The sequence below is a fragment of the Dreissena polymorpha genome, chromosome 4 (genome assembly GCF_020536995.1).
Source record: "Dreissena polymorpha isolate Duluth1 chromosome 4, UMN_Dpol_1.0, whole genome shotgun sequence".
Taxonomy (NCBI): domain Eukaryota; kingdom Metazoa; phylum Mollusca; class Bivalvia; order Myida; family Dreissenidae; genus Dreissena; species Dreissena polymorpha.
The window spans coordinates 68,532,195-68,544,772 of record NC_068358.1 but is presented as its reverse complement, the minus strand read 5'-3'; the positions used below and the strand labels follow the sequence as shown (position 1 = coordinate 68,544,772).

General features: G+C 33.9%; 1 protein-coding gene across 2 annotated transcripts in view; it reads left to right on the top strand.

The window, feature by feature from the left end:
- LOC127878176 (ceramide transfer protein-like) overlaps positions 1-6,790 on the top strand; it is a 61,069-nt gene extending 54,279 nt beyond the window's left edge. For both annotated transcript variants that reach the window (XM_052424649.1, XM_052424648.1), the window contains exon 13: positions 5,592-6,790. In XM_052424649.1, coding sequence (XP_052280609.1) covers positions 5,592-5,719 — 128 coding nt within the window. In that variant the 3' untranslated portion in view covers positions 5,720-6,790. The remainder of the gene's footprint in view (positions 1-5,591) is intronic.
- Positions 6,791-12,578: the final 5,788 nt, after the last annotated feature.

The following is a 12,578-nucleotide window of genomic DNA, read 5'->3' as shown; positions in this document are numbered from 1 at the left end:
TCAAGGTCATTCATTCTAAGGTCAAGGTCACTGTGACCTTGAATGTAAAAATGTTAAAGTTCTTATAACTTTGGTAGGTAAAAATGTTAAAGTTCTTATTCCATGTTATAACTTTGGTATGCTTGTACCTAGAGTCTTCAAACTTGACATAAAGGTTGGCCAGTACTAGAAGATCACCACTGCTCATTTCAATGTCATTCATTTGAAGGTCAAGGTCACTGTGACCTTCAATGTTAAAATGTTAAAATTGTTATAACTTTGGTATGCTTGGACCTAGAATCTCAAACTTGACGTAAAGGTTTGCAAGCACACTTAGCAAAAGCAAAACAATAAATAGTATTATTTCATCTAAGTTTATTTTCTTACATTTGATAATGAAATTGATGGAAACTTCAAACAATATGTTACTAATTTGCTAATAAAAAAATTGAGATCAAACTTTCCTAATTGTCAATTCAAGTTCATATTTGTGACCTTAAATGTTATTGTTGTTCATGTATATGCATGCATTCAAAACAGAACACAAGGTTTGCTCATGCCTTGAAAAGTACTTACATTTCATTTTGACCTTTGAACAATATTTCAGTAATTTAAGTATTGCATTGACAAAAACACGAAAGGTACTTTCCTGTCATTTAAATCAAAAATCCGGCTTCAATGCGGTCATCTCCGACCGCGGAACTCTTGTTACGGAATTATGGCCCTTTTTTGACTTAGTAACTTTGAATATATGGTTAAATTTTGTGTTTCGATCCACTTTACTTCTTAAGTATCAATATAAAGAAGTGAAACTCCAGCTGCTGGAGCAGTATTGAATTTTCATTAAAAACAATTAGTTGGTCCTTTATTTAAGGCAAGTGACCGATTGCCCAAACAGTACAAAACAGCACAATACAGCACAATACAAACCAACATAAACACAAAATATGAATAAAGCTGGGGTCACCGCCTTGGAACGGTCAATGCAAAGTATTGGGGGTTTAAACCTGGTTATAGAGCGCTCAACCTCACACTTGGCCCAGCAATATTCATAATACATTTATGTGTAAATAAAATTTAACGTCATAGCATTGTAACTCAAATTAAACAATAATAAAAGGGAATTAAAACGCATTCAATTTAATTACTATTTAATTACTCAATTGCATTGAAGATACAAGAGTAACAGAATTACAACTTTTTGACGAACGATCAAATAAAACTATTAACAATTGTCAACTACATTCCTTCTTTATAGAAAAGATTTGAGAATATAGAATCATATAGTTAATATCTCAGATAATCATCGCGCAAATACAGGAAGAAGCAGCAATAATGGGTGTAAAAATTCCATATTACATAGCTTGGTTGTTTATGTGACTGCTAAACAAATTAAAAATAATTAAATCAAACAAGAAACGCCTATCAGAGAGAAAATATAAATAAAATGGAACGTTATAAACCCAATGACCTATGCATGTAGATTACAACTGGGAAAGTCGGTCGTATGACGTCACAAAAAATCCATAATGACATAATGACGTGAACAAATTCCAAGGGCAGTACTAAATAAAAATATTAATGGGGCTGTGCTACTAATAAAACAAGTTTAGGTGATTTAATATTAAGAAGCAAATGAATAAAAATGGTATTTCCATTAAAGCGACATTATTGGAATCAAACAGTATATAGGTGTTTTGACAACTGAAGACAGAAATGATTTGATGTACGATTTGAGTCCAAATGTAGTTTACATGCAGATTTGTTCATACGACACAATGACACAATTTTATTCAACAGTGAAAAATGCCTATAATGTAGTATTCATGCAGATTTGTTCCTACGACACAATGACACAATTTTATTCAACAGTGAAAAATGCCTATAATATCACTAATGATTCCTAATTTTAAGGGAAGAAAGATATAGTGAATCGAAAACCATCAAGTACATAAGTACATAAGCATCGTATCCTTTTGATAAAAACAAGCTAATTAAATTGAAAAGTTTAATATGAACATTTGGTTTAACATATTTTAATTTACGGACACGCTTCAAAACATCTCCGTAAAATGAGGGATGGGAGATTCCATTATTTAAATGCCATTTTAAAGAAACATTATATTTTGAAATTAAATCACCATACTTAGAGTAAAATCTAGCAAATTTAATTCTTAGGTTATTATACAAAAAGCCTTGTTTTAGCAATTTTTTAGTTAATATTAGATTACAATCATTAAAATCTTTAATACACGAACATGCTCTGGCATAACGTACCAACTGCGAAATGTAAATACCATAGGAAGGTCCTTTAGGGATGTTGCCGTCTAGAAACGGAAAATTTACAGTTTCAAAGTTAAAATTGTCCCGTTTGTCGTATAAACTAGTTTTGATCAAATTATTATTAATAGTTAAATGTAAGTCTAAATACGCAGCGTCTGTATTGGATATACACGATCTATTTAAGACTAGTTCTTTTGGGTAGATTTTGTGAATATATTGTTCAAATAATGGATTATCTAAATTAAGTATGTCATCAATGTACCTACTAGTAAGGTTAAAACAATCAAATCTACTTGCTTAGTTTTAGATAATTCTAACATAAATTCGCTTTCATAACAATATAAAAAAAGGTCAGCAATAAGTGGCGCACAATTAGTACCCATAGGAACGCCAATAATTTGTTTAAATATTTTACCATTAAATTCAACAAACAAGTTATCCAAAAGAAAAGTAAGTGCTGCACAAAAGTCAAGACCAGTCCAAATGATGTAATTATCTAATATCTGATTAGTAAAAAAAGCTGTTTTAGTGTTTAAAGCTAGATAAAAACATTTCTCTCTAGCAAAAGTTTTTTCAATCAAAGAAACAAGTTTGGATTTTATTAAAGCGTGAGGAAGCGTTGTATATAGTGTCGAAAAATCATAAGTACTTACCTGTGACACCTTATATTTTTTATTTTCAATTTTATCAATAACTTCTAAGGTGTTTTTTATTGACCAAAATAGGTTAATACATGTATTACTATTTTCATAAACTTTATTACAAAATTTAGCTATATGATATCTAATAGCACTCAATGCAGATGTAAGATACACTGATAATTGTTTGGTGGTACAAGACACTGAATTAGCGATAAAACGACTTTTATATGGCGTCTTATGTAATTCAGGTATCCAGTAAAGTGATGGCAATTTCTTGTCAGTAATATTGACTATTACATTTAACTTTATGCATTGGGCAATATGGTCGGTAATAATTTCATTAGGTTGCAAGGCTATTGCTTTCAAACTTCAAATACTTTCATGCTATCATGAGGTTACTGTACCTGGCAAGTTGAATTTTACCTTGACCTTTGAATGACCTTGACTCTCAAGGTCAAATTATTAAATTTTGCTAAAATTGCCATAACTTCTTTATTTATGATTAGATTTGATTGATACTTTGACAAAACTACTCTTACCTGACATACCACAATAGACTCCACCCAAACCATCCCCCGCCCCCCCCCCTTCCCCCCACCCTCGAATCCCCCCCCCCTATTTTTTTTTTTTTTTTTTTTTTTTTTTTTTTTAAGATCATCTCACAAATGACCACCACACCCTCACACTATACCCCCCCCCCCCCCCTACCCCACCCCCTCCCCCAATTTTTTTTTTAAACGGTTAAAAAACAAAACTATTTATTTTGATTATTTTATGTTTGAAATACCGTCCAACCATCGCACCCAAGAATCCCCCCCCCCACCCCCCTCCCAAAATCCCCCACCCAAATCCCCCCCCCCCCATAATTTTTTTTTTTTTTTTTTTTTTTTTTAAGATCATCTCACAAATTACCACCAAACCCTCACACTATACCCCCCCCCCCACCTGGACCCCCCCCCCAATTTTTTTTTTTGAAACGGTTAAAAAACACAAATATTTATTTTTATTATTTTATGTTTGAAATACCCTCCAACCATCGCACCCAAGAATCCCCCCCCACCCCCCCACCACCCCCCACCACCCCCCCCCCCACCCCCCCCCCCCACCCCCCAAATTTTTTTTTTCCTTTTTTTTGCATTTTTGGAACATAATGTAATAAATTTCTACACCCCCACACAATGCACCCCTCTTCACTCCACCCCTCCCTCCTTTGTGATTGAAAATGAGAGTCCCTTCACCTTTAAAAAGAAAATAGATGAGCGGTCTGCACCCGCAAGGCGGTGCTCTTGTTTTTACATCTGATTCACTGAAGTTTCCTAATCTCCATAAATATTGTTCTTTAGATTAAATTAGACCTATTTTGTAAACTAGATTTTTGAAGCACTTTCTAGACTAACAGTAACTTATATTTATATCAGTTTTTTGACAGATTTTGAACTTCTTTTTACATTCATTAAGGTATTTGCTGTATGTTGTTCATTTTTGTAAAGATACTAAGATTCTTTAGACTTGGCTTGTACCTGTTCTAAATTTTCTGTCATCGTTCTTCATTTTCCGAGTTCTTGGAATACAAATTAGTTATTTTTGTTAAAGCTGCCTTGGTTTTCATTTATAAATAAATTCTTTGAGTGTATTTAGGCGTCCCTGACTTAACGCCTTTAGTTAATTGAATTACAACCAGTCAGTATATTCATCCTGACCGGAAATAAGAGTTTGTCAAATAAATATTTCCGCATAACATAAGTGCTTACAAAGTTACATAACTTGAAATCGTCCTGTGACCGGTTCATATGCGTAAGCGAAGGAGACCGCACTACCACACCTGGATAGGACAGTTGAGTTCGATAATGGTTTGGATCGGTAAAAAAACATGGCTGGCAGGGGGGGGTCTTTTTCCTTATATTTATATAGTAAAAAAGCTTGTGAACACTCTAGAAGTCACATGTATTGCCTAATCATCATGAAATTTTGTCAAAACATTAGTTATGTGGATGTCTCGGTTGAGTTTGAAAATGGTCGTGATCAGTGAAATAAACATGGCCGCCAGGGAGTGGGGCAGTTTTCTTTATATGTATATAGTGACAACATGTGAACAGTCTAGAAGACACATTATTTACCCAATCTTCATGAAATTTTGACATATCTTGGAAGAATTAAAAAATGGTTCAGGTCTGTTAAAAAAACATGGCCTCCAAGGGGCCATTTGTTGTTCATTCTTCATGATACTTGGTTAGAACATTTGTTCCATTGAAATCTTGGGCTGCAAAGAACAGGTCATTTCTTTTTATCTCAGGTGAGCGACTTTGGGCCTTTCAGGCCCTCTTGTTTCTTTGAGTACTTGAAATTCAAATATTGAATTTCTATTTTAAAAAATACAATGTACATGGTATTTTTAACTCAGGACTTGGCAAGTTGTCTGTAGGCATATTTAGTGAGAACTATTGTGATCAATGTGTACATGAACAGTCTGCACAGGCTAATCAGGGACAACATTTTTCTGCTATTATGGCATTTTTCATTTAAAGGAAGTATCTGCTTTACAAAAATCCAGTTTAGGCAGAAATTGTCTTCCTTGATAAGCCTCTGCAAACTACACAGGCTAATCTGGGTTGACAACTTACGCACATGTATTATGCATCTGTATTCCCATAGCAAGGGTCATGCATTGTTTTTAACCGTGAATTTCAGTGAATCCTGGCGGCTGGGCACCTGCCTCTGTTCTTAGAGCAGTCTACAAAAGAGAGTATCCAAAGTTTTTGAAGCGCTTCACATCATATGTGCGTGATGCCACTTGTGACAAGGAAATTCAATTCTGATACATTGCTTGAAATAGTTGCATTCCAATGCCACGTTTTACCCAATCCGTAGCTAACATGCCGTGAAAGCAAGGGCCAGTGTGACACAGGGTGGTGGCATCCGGAGTGGGCATTTCAGTGAAGAGGAGTCCCATATCTACTAGCCTGCCACTACAATCCTGGCAAAAAGGCTATTAATCTATGCTTTATTCTACACTTGCAAAGAAGTGGTAGTATGGATTATTATTATTATTCGTTCTATCTTATGTGTGAACTTGTAACTTATTTGTTGTTATTATGGGTTAACCTCTGAAGAAAAGTATTTATAAACAATATTGTTATAATTTCCTTCACAAACTGAATAATTACTGTACTTGACATAGTGTACCTGCCTGTGATAGCAACTAGTGCATTGTTGTTGGGTTGTGCTGCCGTCAGCTGGTGTGCAACCGCTTGAGTCCACAGGCATGTATGGGGCTGCTCACAGCAGGGGCAGTGTCTAGTCACACTGGTGCATGTGGTCTCAGGCTCATGTGCAATCATTCTACTGGATACACTGTCTGAGTGCAGCGCTCTAGGCCAGACTGGCAACAGCTTAACTACTGTGAAACCATTTATTTTCTATTTCATGAAATTTCGAGAGTTTTTATTGCATGTTAATTTTTTTATTAATGAATATTTGTTCAAGACTACTTCATATAAATAAGTAAATTTCAATCATAGTTAAATGTTAAATATTAAAGTAACACCTTAGAACTGCGCTTTCAAACCACTTAAAGCTCAGTGTGCAACGTCACAAAAAATGCCCATTTGCTCCGGGCAATATACTAAATTATTGGTCTTCAAAAATAATATTTAAAAATCAATGAAATGTCTTGTATAACTTGACTTGTATATCTGCCAAAAAGAAGAATTGTTATGTAAGGTGTAATCTTTGTGGCATTATGTTGTTAAAAACTATTAAACAATTGTCTTACTTATCTTTATATAAATACCATATTCTTCATTTAATTTTGTGTTCTATCATCAAAAAATGTTTGTGTGGAATCATATTTTTATATTGCTATTCTTCTTCAATAAAACTTAAATGTGTTTCATCAATCACTTAATTTGTCCTGTCTAAATTAAACTTTATGGTAGCAAACTTACTGAGTTTGCTCATGATTGTATTCTTATAGGATTTCGTTCTTGATTTGCACAGACTAATCTGGGATGACACTTTCCACCTTAACAAGATTTGAGCAAACAGGAGACAGGAAATATACCATAAAGTCAGAAAGTGTCATTCCTGATTTTCCTGTTTGGATACACTCGACCATTGTGATGACAATATGGAGTTCTCTGCAAGTGGACTCACCAAAATGAGACCTATACATGTATTCACAGTAGGATAACAAATTGGTATGGAGTGGTTCTGTTCTGTTGAAAAACATGGCTGCCTGAAGGCAGTGCAGTTTTCCTTTTATGGCTTTTGTCACGGTGCCTATACCACGTGATTTTTAAGGACCTCAAATATTTCACCATTTTTTTATGGGATAAAGTGGAGAGCCCGCTCATTCCTAAGAGTTTTCTATAGGTATCATGATCTTTTTAAACAAACAAGTATTTTTTCAGTAAAGTGCAGTCGCGCATTTGAACGGTTAGAAAAGTGTCTGATCAGTGTGGGGACTTCATATTACAAACGTGTGGTTGCACTTTACTGAAAAAATACTTATTGATTTTAAAAACACAACTTCCATGAACATAATTATTTCAAGAAAAGTCAATATATGATACTGCATGTTAAACTCAAACTTGAGAAGGTGTTGGAATTGAAGTGAAAGTCACATGCTTGAGTACATTTCAACCCATGCGCATTGCACGCTTTTTTCGCATAAAAAAACAGTGGAGCAATACAGGGCCATTATTCTTGTAATAAAATCTCAGTCGATTTTGAAAATAAGAATGTGCCTAGAAATTAAATATTTATGTTTTGTTTAGTACTTTATTAATCTTGACTCCACTATCTCAGAGTAGTTATTTCTTACGGGTCTCGGTAAGCTCCTTAGGGACCATGGCCCTTTTGTAATATTAGGAAAATGATTTATCAATTCTGCAGTAGATTTATTTGAAAGTGTGTGGTGACTGAGGCTTTAAAGACATCATTCTTGGCATGCACAAAAAGGGATTTGTTCACAGATTTCGTAATTTTTAAAAACAAAATGAATTTATTAAATTATCATATTTGAAATGGTGTTTAAACTTGTACAAAAAAAGGAAAAAAAAAAGATATAAAAATAAATGTGCCTTCCCTTAAGTTTCAACCTCGGACCACTAGAACCAATAGAGAACAAGCTTTAATTAAAGCACACAGGTTTTTTTATTTGAATGGTAGTTTAAACGCTCTTTCAGTAAGACATGCGTTTGCCAAACTATAAGTAAATGGTTGCATATGCTTTATTCCAATTTTGATTTATGATTATTCATTTAAAAAATAAAATTTTGACAAATGTGTGTTACTGCTAGTCAAAATTATGTATTATTATTGTTTGAATATCATCCATAATATTTTTTTCCAATCTATGACAGTTTTCTTATAAAATTGTCATTTTGTTAAACTGTTAAAAAGTCTGGATATATAAAATATGCGATATCGCATGTCTCCAATGCGGAGGTAAAAGCATACATACATATAGAACATTATGCTAGAACTGAAATTAGTCAAGTGTGTGTATTTCAAGCTCATGAGGGTTTTCCGTGCCTGACTCAGCATTATGTGAGAACGCAGAGTGTGCCCCAGAACTCTTCTGGACTTATAGTATCTGTCCGTACGAATCTCATTGTGTCTGTCTGTATGTCAGCCCGTCCGTCTGTCTGTTTCGGTCCCTCCGTTTCCCTTTAGCTATTTGTGTCTGCATGTCCTTATCTCGGTCGGTCGAATATATTCCCGATAATGATGGCTTTAAGATTGTATTTATATACGTTTTATTTGTTTTGTTTCGACAGATTTTATGATATGTTTTGAATATAATTCTTTATTTAAAGACTTTGTATTAGAATATGGTATTGTGCTGTGGGGGTGATCCAGAGTAACCAGAGGAAACCTCAGCCGTTCAGTATTATCACCACCAGCCATACGTGAAGTAGGGAGTAGGAATTGAAGCCGGTTTTTTTGTGAATTAAAGAAATTTCGATAACCAAACAGCTAATAGTTTAAAATGCGTTATATCTAGATAAGTCAGGTAGAATCGCACATTTTCTCAACAAACATTTGTAATAATGTTTTTGATTGGCCAGTTTATAAATTATCATATAAGACATAATTGCATCGCAACAAAGCGCCACAAAAAGTATGAAATCTTGCCCTCACAATGTTGTCATCGCATTCCCGAGAAATTTCACGTTCTGTTAAGACGTGTAAAGATCTCAAGAACAATGCTTGACTACATGATCCGCAACACGGCTGAAACCATGTCCAGTATTAGTGATCGAATCGTGGTGTTTTATCCCAACTTTTCTGATATTGAGTTCAATCGTGATAATCGTGTTTCATCCGGAATTCGATGTCTAGTGCTAATGTGCTGATTGTATAATGCGTATGTGTTTGATAACTTTATACACTAGTCCTCTCTTGGGTCAAACGTTATGTCGAGGTGCCGTGAAGTAGGTGCTTCATACCGGATAATTAAAGACCCATGGCGGAACTCAAAATTAAAATCATTTGGCGAATACCCGGGAAGCCGGGGTAAATTTGAACTACTTTGGCTCTAAATTAATCTTTTTCCCCTGAGAGGTCACAGGGGCAGGTCGGGCTACCATAACCTCGTGAAGAGGCCAGTAGGACCCTTAAATAAACTCTGAAACACACACACTCAAAATCTACACACGCGAGCGTATGCACGCACAACACACATCCATACTGAACATTATATAGACAAGCTTCCGTAAAATTAAGATTTAATATTTGGTTTGTAACATCGTTATGTGTTCCTCTACAAATTCTGCCCAGATTATGACACTGGTGAAAAATCCTGGGTAAGATCAAATGTTTAATGTAAACTTTATTTGCAAAGCCCTTTCAAACGTAAATGTTGTCTCTTAATCTACTATTAAAGTATTAATCAAATGAGCAATCTTACTATTTTCCCTCGTTTCAGCAAAATTCATATACAAAATACTAGATAACTGTTTATTTCTGGTGGTGTTTATAAATGTTTATAATATCTGTTTTTCTGAAAGTTTAAAAACAACAACATTGTAATATAGCAAAATACATAATTTTGATTTGATATAAAACGATGAAAAATCGATTTCATAATTGATAATCATCTAAAATAGATCTTTGATGCAAATCCTGCATCTGCTATATTGTATGTTGACTTCGGTATATTTACAATCAAATTCACTATGTTTAATAATAAAGATTTTTTCTGGTATTGAATTATAATAAATCTAGAATTATTAAAGCTATGTTTCATTAAAATCAGTGTAAAGTGCACACGTGCATTGTCAATGGCAATTACTTTACATATAAAATGCGTATGTACATAAATGCCGCAACATTGCGTTATATTTATTAAAACTTAGCATGTATTGTTGACATGATTCATGTTTCACTTACTTTAAACAATAAACACAATTAATCTTTGTCAATTTACCGGCAATCGTGCAAAACAGGAACATATCATAGAAAAATGAATGCAATTAATAATGTTTGAATCTAAATAGTATGCTCATTATCGTTATTCGTTATGCATCGGCCATAAGACTGCTCCCTCTTGTTCTATTCAACAATTTGGACGAACGCCCTCGTTATAAAATGTCTACGTGCCATGATGCCAAATCGTAATTTAATGACTTATAAGCACGCTAAGTAGAGAGTATTTCGCAGGTGTGAAAATGTTACATTAACTATAGTTTGTGCATTGTCAAAATGATATTTCCAGGATATGTTACACTTCAACAGGCGCGCCATAAACATGTTCTCAATTACCGGTAATACAATGATGTCTTCCGTTATTATACGAAGTCTCACGCTTCGATTGTATACTTACCTAGCATTAATGTATTAATTTTTATTCATGTTTATATGACAAAATAGACATCTTTAATCTTTGAAAAATTATAAAATATATAACTGTTATTATGTACACATTATTTTATGCTTTCCGGTAGTTTATAGAGAAATATCAGTGAAATAAATCTGGTATTTCACTGTTTTAAAGGGGCCTTTTCACAGATTTTGGCATTTTTTAACTTATTCATTAAATGCTTTATATTGATAAATGTAAACATTGGATCGTAAAAGCTCCAGTAAAAAATCAAGAATAAAATTAAAAAAAGGAAAAGAACATTGCCCGGAGCAGGTTTCGAACCAGTAACCCCTGGAGTCCTGCCAGAGTCCTGAAGTAAAAACGCTTTAGCCTACTGAGCTATTCCGCCGAGTACACATACTTGACGTATTTTATACCTTATATAAGCAATCTTCGTAGTTTCACAAAATTTAACGACAAAAACAGAACTCTCCAAATTATTCAATCGTTTCGCGTTGCAACGCTTTATAATTTTTAGGTTTTAAAATCGTCAAAAGATGCATATAATGGCTTTATTAGACCATGGTAAATGTTCAGTATTACTCTTTCCTCACAAATATCTACACTAAAACGAAAATGTGCGAATCTGAAACAACTTTTTTCAATTTTGTCAATTTACCAAACCGTGAAAAGATCCCTTTAAACAGTGAAAAATAACAGTGAAAAATATCGATATCGTGATCATAAAAATACATATTTTCACTCGTGGCTGCGCCACTCGTGGAGATATTGTAAATGTATATATTTTTGTCTACTCGTAAGCTCACATCACAACATCACAATATATAAATCAAGTCAAGTAAATTTTATTTACAAAGTCGGATACACAAACAGGTAACATAAGCTCTAATGAGCTTTTTAAACCGACTTACAAGTACATATAAATTCATACACAAAAAGCATGTTAAGATCACTGTTAAGATAATGTTAAGACAAACAAACTAAATAATGCATGTATTATCACATACACTATTATATATATGTATGTTAATATAATGCTATTGTAGTACATCAAAGAGGTAAGGTACTAGGTAGGATATAGATACATTAAACATATAAAACCTGACCTACAAACATTATACGAGTATTTCAGAGTTAAAACTTGTGATGTAGCTGCTGATCTTGACTAAATTTCTAAAAACCGCCATAAAAGAGAGTAAAAACACTGAAAGACGAATATGGACACAACAGTGCGACAAGAAAAAAAAATAGTAAGAGATCGACTGTCCCCTCAAATTAGATTGTGAGGACCTAAGCAGCAGGTACCTCACATGACAGAGTATACATATACTTAAATTTATGCACTTTAAGCAAGGATAGTACATTGTTAAAACCGGACATTCATAATAGACAGACTAGTGCAAGTATGACTAAGCGCATATGATTAAGACTAGTATTTAGCACGTATAATCAAGCACATGAAAAGCATTTAAAGCATTGCAGACTAATAAAGCTAATATGAGCATGCAACTAATCGTTCTAGACTTTGCTAATCTATCTATGAACTATAAACTAGAGCAACAGAGAACAAAATAAAATAGGAAAACTGGCAACATAACATGGCAAAATAACGAAATGACAGAAATGCAGGTATATCGATACCAAGGCTATTGAAAAGACAATTATGTGACATCGAACGAGGAACAAGAGCAGTTTTCTCCATGCCAAGTATTTACAAGAGATCGGAAATGGTTAAAAGAGGATGCTTTTCTGAAGTTTTCCGGAAGGTCATTCCATAGTTTGGCAGAAGCATACCTAAAAGATTTCTTACCATATCTTTCTGTTCTTGGTAGGGGTATCTCAACAGT